Genomic DNA, 9,080 nt, shown 5'->3' with positions numbered 1-9,080 from the left:
GCCATTCTTTACATAGTGAACGAACATGTACCTAGATGATCGTTCCTTCGTTTTCGCGCTTGCCCTGATTGCTCTGGTTGGCGGCAAGACTGCCATTTGTGTCGTGGGTTCTTGATTGAGGAGGGGGCCTCGCGGTTCGGATCCTATATTGTGCATCACTTCGTCCATGTTAAGCGTGTGGACGTACGAACGAACGAACAAACGTGTGTGTGCGTGTGTGCGTGTGTGCGTGTGTGCGTGTGTGCGTGTGTGCGTGTGTGTGATTCTCAAACCTACTACAACTAGCACTACCCTACCTACATTAGGCACTCGCATGTACGTACGTACATTCAGAGCATCCATCGGCACATACTACAGGTGGAATCATTGGAGAATACCTGCGCTCGGTCATTGAGCATGCACAAACGAGAACGAGACAGTTGTCTCAGAGAATCAGTGCCGTGAGGAACGAGATTGATGGCCGCTTATTTTTGGTTCTGATTCATTCTGGACTTGAAACATCGGAATCCTACATACATACCTATATGGAGGTCGGAACAAATCCCTTCTTGGAGCTCGTGCTCGTGCTTGTGAAGGTGTAACTAAATACTATTTCACGACCACCTGATGGACAAGGGTCCGAGAGAGATCGTGATCACCATGGGCATAAACCCGATATCCAGGAAAAGTTTGCCTCGATTCGAAGCGTGTGTTGTGGTTTGGCAGTTTTGGAGCCCATCGGTTTCGCCTACGACCATTGGGTCGTTCAAGTTCTGCTAAGTTACGAGTGTGACCCGACCTTCGAGCGTTTGAGTAGCTGGTGATCAACAAACCCAATCTGGACTTGCATTCGGTGGATTCATCCCCAATTTTCGGGGGCATAATACTATCCGGGCTCGATTCTGATCTAGCTACCTTGAAGACTGGTGTGAGGATTCAGTGAACACTCGGACAATTTTTTTCCGTACCCAGTAAATGAAGAAAAATATTCAACTGTAACTGACCGCATAACAGACCGACTAAGAAGAGCAAGGAACCATATCATAATCCAATTGTATGAAAATATCGTGGGCTCTGCAAGTCCGGCTTCAGCAGTTACGTCATCTACATTATTCGTCCGCCTTCTCGTGCTGCTTTGGCTTGTGTCTAAGCTTGTGCCTATGCTTGGGCATGATATTCTATTCTTTGAGCAAATTTCCATTAATCATTGGTGATGTCCACACGCTTTTCTCGGCTTCAAAGGTGTCGCCCACTCTCGGCCACATTGTTGCGGGTATGATGTATTTGACAAGCCTCAAAGAATCGACCCAATGGTGATGCCACAAGGGATTATTGCTACATCACGAGAATAAGTTCACCTCTGGAAATTTCTCCACCATCCATCCATCTATCCATCCATCAATGTTTGAGAATATCATTCAGACAAGGGGATCGGAATTAAGACAGCCTAACCAAAGTTGTGGCATATATTTCAGGGAGACCTATCGTGGGCCGACCACATGGTTACTAAAGAATAAGCCGACCAATCTTTTTCTTTGAGAGGTGCAGGGTGCATCAAATAACTTGCCAATTTGGCTACTTCAATTGAGGGTGGGCGATTGGCTTTCTTTCGTCTCAGCCGCCAGACATTTGGCACAAGCTCGTTTAAAGGAGGAGGGTCCATCTGCTTCCTGTTAAACCAAGTGGATTCCACAGTAGTCTCGTAAAGAGCGAACGAGCGAGCGAGCTGGAGGAGGCTAAAGAGTCGATCCCCTTCACGGAAGAACCATCCTGTCCACCATAGGCAGAGGCAGTAAACCGTTGGTGTTTCACGAGAAAGCCGTCTGTCTGTCTGTCTATCTCTGTGTTTGTCCCTGGCGTTCCAACGCCTGAGCGAGTCGGGTCCCCCTTAGGAGCGAAGTGTGGTGTGTTAGTGCAGTGTGGTGTGCAGTGGTGAGGGGATTTCTGGATGGGACACGGCCTTCCTACTAGAGTGGGGAGGGATGGCATCAAAATGGTCTACATGATTTCTCCACCGTGGTGGCGTTGTCTGGTGCAATCAAGAGCGTTGGAAAATGTACCGGCAATGTCGTGCCCTGCTAGGCTCGCTCAAGAGGTCTTCCCTGCATGAAGTGTGACCTCAAGGGCTTCTCCTGAATGAAAAATGAGGCCTTGGCGAGCACTCGGTGGCCTTAGTAAGCGAGTGACTCAACCAAGAAACAAGTGTGTTTTCCTCGAAATCTAAATGAAGGATTTTCTCTGCGAGGCCATTGAAGACAAATGTGCACCTCACGACCACAATCAGAGCACAGCGAACTTCGCAAAGCTACTGAAGCCTAGTGAATAAAATCGAAAAAAAGAAATGGAGTCGGCTGTGGGGAACGCTCATCCCACTTTGGGGCCCACGCCGTCGATCATTACCAAAACGATGGAAGTTCCCAATATGAGCAGCCTTGGCCCTGGAACCCACGTGGTTCCGGGGATAGCGGTTCCTCCGATGGTCCCACAACCTAACGTTGTGAATGGTCATGTGATGCTGAAAGATGTGATAGAATTGGTCAGAATGAACCTGGTCGGTGTGCCCAGTGGTTTCACTAAATTGGGCTACCCCATCATCTACTTCCCGGATTCGAGTAGTCGGAGTTTCCCAACTGTTTTGGAAAGTGACCTCCACCTTCTGTTCAATTATTATTTGTCAGTGGTCCCTCGAACGGAGCAAGGCACTGGATTTGCATTAATAGTCGATCGCTCTGCCGGTATGGATTGGACTTACGTCAGAAACGTCTTTCATCGAGTGATCACCTTGTTCCCGGCCAGAATTCGAGAAGTGTATCTGATTCACAGGGATGGCGATCCTCCGCCTCGAAGTCGCCAGAGCTCGTCATCTAATGGCTCCACTGCATCGTCCAACAGTTCCAAAGACATTGTTCATCAATTAATGGACGAGTTTCTTCTGGATTTTGACATCTTTCAAATTGATGATCCCGCCGATCTGCTCCACTACATCGATGCCAAATGCTTGCCTAGAGATCTTGGGGGTCAAGTGAACGGGGATATCGAAAACTGGTTGGTGCTTCAGGAACATGTTGAAGGCTTCAGCTACAATGCACGCAGAATCGCACGGCGCTTAGCCCAATTTGTAGGTCTTCTCAACCAGGAAGATATCAATTACCGAGGGGAAGCCCTCCGAGAAATTGCAGCCAAGAACAGGGGCAACTATCGGAAGCTGCGGAAGGAGCTGGAAGATCTGACGGATCATGGATTACTTATGTTGAAAAGTCTGCAACGTCCGGATGCCAACGTCATGCAGCGACTGGCCGTTCAAGTGCTCTGTAAGCAATTGGACCAGGCTTGGACATACTTTAGCCGATCATGGAAAATGCAAGATCATGTCTACGTGCAATACCTGGAGCTCAATACGTTTCAGCAGCGCTACAGAGAGCTGGCCAACACATTTGTCGACAACGACCGCATGGTGAGAGAGCTCCCCATAAGTGGCTCCTCGACGGAGGAAGTCAATGCCGCCTTGGATAAAATCGATTCAGTCACCCAGTCAGTGTCCATTGCCATGACCAAAGCTCGGGAGCTCACCAAGATGGGCCAGGATCTCATGAACGCCCACAACTTTGCCACGGATTGCGTTCAACCCAAGATCACGGAGCTGAAGATGATCTGTCAGAAGCTGGAGCTGATGCTCAACGAGAAACGCCGCCTCCTGCACAAGTTCCTCGATCTAATGGACTGTTTGGACTTGGTGGCCAAATGGTGTACAACCGCCACCGATCATTTAGACTTACGAGAACTGAATCAATCCCATCGAATCGAGCCCAACGGGTCTGGGCCAGACGAGGATGTGTTCTCTCAAATCCGACAAATCGATTACCTGCTTTCAAAATCTCAAGAATTGAAGCTCCGATCACGACAAGACTTTGAGGAATCCTTTGAAGAAATCAAGAATTTCATGTCTGCTCAAACCCTTTTTGCCGTGGACGACTCGCTTGAGCGCTTGGATGCCGTCACCTATCGAGTCATGCAGAGGCGAGAGGAATTGAGGTCAAAAGCGATGAGGTGAGCAAAAAGACACACACAATCACGACGACACAAGTTTGCCTTTACAAGTTTGGCCATAGGTACTCGTACAATTGATACACAAGTTAGGATCTTATTGCGGGCTATGCAGTTGAGTCAGCCGATTGAGAATCGGTCGATGTCATTAATCAAATGTCACTCACTCATAAACGACAACGTAGGCTAGTACACGATTACTAGTGAGATTGACTAGTAAGGCTTCTTTGAGAAATGACCCCCTTCTCAACAGGGGATAGAAAACTGTTTGACCTAAATGAAAAACGGTCACAGCATCTTTGTGTTCTTGAGAAATTACTTTGAAAACAATCAGTGATACGTAATCTGGCTATTTTTGAAGTGGAGAGGCTTGAAATGAATGGGAATTGCTTCTGAAAGCCAAGCCCATCTTCAGCTTGGTTGTAATGGACAGACAGATATCCATCCATCCATCCATCCATCCATCTTGATCGAGGTGGATGGCGTTGCATTTCTTTTGAACTCAAGAGCATGCATTACAGGTGACTTCAGGAGAAACTCAGGTCGACCCCTCTCACCGGGTACACACCACCACGAAGATCCCACAGTTCAAGTACCCCGAGTAAAAAAGATCGTATTCATAGGGACCCCACCTCTTTGAAACAACTTGACAAAGCAGATTTGAAGGAAGCTCAATCGGTTCTTTCGTCGAGAGCCATTCACGAACGTGAATCAAAGGAACGAAATGAAATGTAGATAGCTAACTAGCTAGCTATGGTTAAGACCGACGGAATTGACGCATCCTTTGAACATTTCCATTGCAGAACGGACCGCAAATTCTCGCTCTCGGAGCACGACCCCAACGAGTCCATGAAAATCCGAAGGGAGAACATCTTAGCCGAGCTCCTGGCCACAGAATCAAAATACGTCTCGGACTTGGAAGAGATCCTGATTCATTACCGAGACAAATTGGAGGTGTCCAATCTTACCGAAACGCGTCAGAAAGCCCAGATCATTTTTGGGAATTTGGACGAAATTCACGAGTTCCATTCCACTGTTTTTCACCCTGAATTGGAGCGGTGTGGGGTGAACCCTTCGGGTGTGGCCAGAACTATTTTAACCAATTGCCAAGAGGTGAAAATCCTTTACAGTCACTATTGTCAAAACATGTCTGCTTCGCGGCAAGCCATTCAAGATCTGGGCGGGGAGCAAACGCCTTCCTCGATTCTGGTCCACTGCCAACAAGATGCGGGTCACCAGCTCCCTTTGAGCTCGTATCTTCTGAAACCAATGCAAAGACTTACGAAATACCAACTCTTGATAAAAGACCTCACCGAGAGCTCGAACGTGGTTTGCGGCAAACCCGAATTGGAAGAGGCTCTGGCTGAACTCTTGAGTGTGATCAAAGTCGTGAACGATAGCATGCATGACATTACGATCAAAGGCTTGCCCAATGCAGTGTAACCTTTGGGCACATTGAATAACCATGAGACGTTCCAAGTCACCTCTGAGAACAAAGGTCAGAGTCAAATTCTGTTTAGCCGGAACAAAAGTCAGCGAAGACATGTGTTCCTTTATGACAACCACGTGGTGTTCTGCAAGGCCATCAACGAAAAGAACCAAACCTATCACTTCAAATTCTCTTTGGGAACAAGCAGTCTCGGCATGTCCAGCATTGTCAAGGGTGAGGAGAAAAAAATTGAGTTGTGGGTTCATGGGCGGAACGAGCTGTACACGCTGGAAGCCAAGACCAAAAAGATCAAAGACGATTTCGGAACCGACCTCCGAAAAGTCATCATTCGACAGAAAGAACATCGAGGCCACAGGGCTCAACCTCAGATATTTTACGATACGGCCTCGACGACAACGGCCTCGACCGAATCCGGAGAGCATCAGGCACGCACTTCCAAATCTTCTCGATTAACACGGTCGAGATCGTTGGAGAGTGGGCGGGCTAACGCACCTCTGAGATCAAGGTCACTGGATTGTGCAGGCGACCGCAGTTCCCCAGAAATGGACGGCAACGGAAGCAAGCACTACGAGCATGGTGGGCGGTACATGGTCCTGGCCGATTACATGGCCTTGACGGGGCGAGAAATAGACTTAACTGAGGACGAAATCGTGGAGTTGGTGAAAGTCGGATGTGCTGGTTGGTGGTACGTGCGGTTATCAGCCTATCCTTATCCCGAGGGATGGGCGCCTTCCACCTACCTAGAAAAACTAACCAATGATTGAGTGAATTATTTCAACTTCGGGTTGGGAAGAAGAGAGGATACCTTGAAAATCGCACCCGCTACAATCCATGTCGGGCTTAGTCATTTGTATTCCTTTGAACCCTCACATTTATACGGCACCTGAACGAAGAACCCTTACCTTTATATTTCCTAATTAGAAGTGAGCTAAACAACGAACTTAGAGTTCTGCTTTAAAATTTGAGCAATTAAAACTAACCAGTGCGTACCCTGCTATCAATTTTCTGAATGATCAAATGACTTATTTATCAAAAGTACCTTAAATGCTTAAACCCATCTGTTGCAGCATGAAATACATTCGCCAATACCTGACCGCAGTGGTTATAATTTCTGATTAAGTTTTTGCTTAAGTGCCAAGTCTTCGAGTTGCTATTTTCATTGATAAAGCAATCAGAAGGACATTTTTTTGTCAAATAGGTATTTTTGAAAGTAACTTGCTTTGGTATAATAAACCACTTAAAATACCTTATAAAGCATTGTCGTCCAAAACCTAGTCAAACAATATTATCAGTACTCTTAGTTACGCACTGACATTAAATTCCATTAGTATCCATTTAACTGCTGGTTATTGTAAACTTTGAAAGCTGCATTTTGCAGTAAATTACATCGAAAATATGATCGAACTGAATTTTAAGTTAATACCAAAAAACAAATGATATGCTTCTTCGATAGCACGAAAATAAATGAAATTCTTTCATTTTTGTAAGCAGTTCTTTAAAACCTAAAAATAGCAAATAGCAAAAAATTAAACGGGATATAAAATCAACGATCAGTTTTTTCGGCAACTTGTAACGCTACGCTAGCCAATCATTTAGTTGAAATATTACGAAGGTATATTTTTTATTCTATTTTCTTTGTTTATTTTTTGAGAGCCACTCACAGACACAATGTGTGTAAAAGAGTAAGGGCACAATCGGGAAAAATACTAAAACCGAGAGAATGGAAAACAAGCACGATTAATCAACTGCTCAAGAAGTAGAAAACATACGACAAGAAAACAGATTAATTGCTTCCGGTCCAAACCAATTTTTTGAAAGAAGCAGACGAATTGGATAGACGAGTGGCCAGAGGAAGCGCATTCCATGGATTCACCGTCCTGATAAAAATGGTATAAAATCGCGAAGAGGACACGGTGAAGGGTTTCCTTACTTACTTATATCTGACAAAAAATATTTTTAAATTTGTCACTTTTTGCTATCATTATGTTCTACGTACTAAGGATGTTTTTTATCTGAAGAAGGAAATTTTTAAAACTTCAAAATTGAAAACAAATCAGCTTGCAATTGACAATTATGACATTGCAGTTGCTTTTTACTTTAAGTCAGTTTTAAATGCTATCATAAACTCCTTTTTGCTTTTTCTGCATGCTTCAAGTATGGGACATTGATAAAGAATACCTTATTTCTTGGCCATTTTTGTAAGGTATAACCGGAGTATTTTGCGGTCAAATTTGATGCAAAATACGGTGTTTGAAAGATAATATCTCATCGTCTGCTCGATGGATTTTATGAAATTTCGATAAGGGGTAACTAACGATGCTTAAAATATCTATTAATTACGATTCAAAAAATTATACGTTCTAATAGGTTTTCAGTGAATTAATATATTGATCAGAGCTACTTTTAATGATGCATTGCAAATAAAAATTGGTCCTTACGTTGTTTTAGCAATGAGAAACGCAACTAGAGGTCTTGGCATTTTCAACTGTTGTTGAAGATGTGACCAGTAAAAAAATTGAGTAGTTATAATATATGCGTTCCAGAGCATTTCAATTTTTCACAAGGGGATCCATTGTGAAAAATCACAATTTTTCTATTTTCCATCACTTTTTTATTATTATTTTCGCTTTGTTCGCAAAGATATAAGCTGGATTCTTGGATGATCAGCTTACCCCTCTCGTCTCACTAGTGAGACGACTGTCATAGTGGTTGAAAAGGCTTTTTGAAAGTTGTCAAAAATATCCAAACAAATCCTGTTAGCTTTTAGGCTTATGACCGTTTAATCTGAGCTAAGGAAATGTATTTCTATGAAAAAATATCCAACGAAATGTTGAATTGGATAGCCAATAGATCAACACAAGGATTTAACTTTGTGGAAGAAAAAATATCTCAAGGATTAATCGGATATAATCATGTATGAAACTCTTTAAACTCTTTCCTTGATAGAAACCAAGCTGTCCAGCAAAATGAAGATAGCTCAATAATTAATAAAAGTAATATTAGTGAAATCTTAACTAGGAGAACTTATAGAACAACATTTACTTGGAAATTCATAATTTCCAAAACTACTGGAAATTATGTGAAAGATGTAGAAGAAATTTTAGATGAAAAGAAAGTAAAAAATGCCTGGAGGATTATTTCCAAAAATATGGATCATTTATATTAGATACGAATATGAAAGTTAGATATGCAGAAGAAAAAGAACATAGCAAGATTTTTAATGAGGTTGGTTTTCAAAATAAAAGACTTGTGCCAATAAAAGATGTTTCAATGTTTCATACTTATTTTAATCTTACCCACTCATACCTTGTTAACAGAATCGAAGAGTTTGTAGGTAATAGATCTGGTTGGCAATATCATGCCTGTGTGGAAATGACTATGCAAGCAGATCAATATGATCCCTCAACAAATTTTCAAAAAAGTTTATAAAGAATAATATAGGATCCTCATATATAAAACTTCCACAAACTGTCATAAGAACAGGAGCTTATATTAATCCAAAAAATACTGACAATGAATGTTTCAAGTATGCTATCATCATAGCAGCTTTTCATCCACCTAAATATATTCCTGATAGAATTTCTCACAATAAGCCATATTTGAATGA

At 43.2% G+C, this 9,080-nt stretch overlaps 1 protein-coding gene across 1 annotated transcript; it reads left to right on the top strand.

Annotated features, from left to right (window-relative positions):
• Window positions 1–412: 412 nt before the first annotated feature.
• On the top strand, window positions 413–6,566 carry LOC131877419 (guanine nucleotide exchange factor DBS-like). Its single transcript, XM_059223075.1, is given in 2 exon segments — window positions 413–4,026; window positions 4,827–6,566. Coding segments are annotated over 2 exon segments (3,117 nt in total). The 5' UTR covers window positions 413–2,320; the 3' UTR covers window positions 6,238–6,566.
• Window positions 6,567–9,080: the final 2,514 nt, after the last annotated feature.

This window comes from Tigriopus californicus, chromosome 3 (genome assembly GCF_007210705.1).
Source record: "Tigriopus californicus strain San Diego chromosome 3, Tcal_SD_v2.1, whole genome shotgun sequence".
NCBI lineage: Eukaryota > Metazoa > Arthropoda > Copepoda > Harpacticoida > Harpacticidae > Tigriopus > Tigriopus californicus.
Note: the sequence above shows the minus strand (reverse complement) of the source record. Positions and strands in the feature narration are given on the sequence as shown.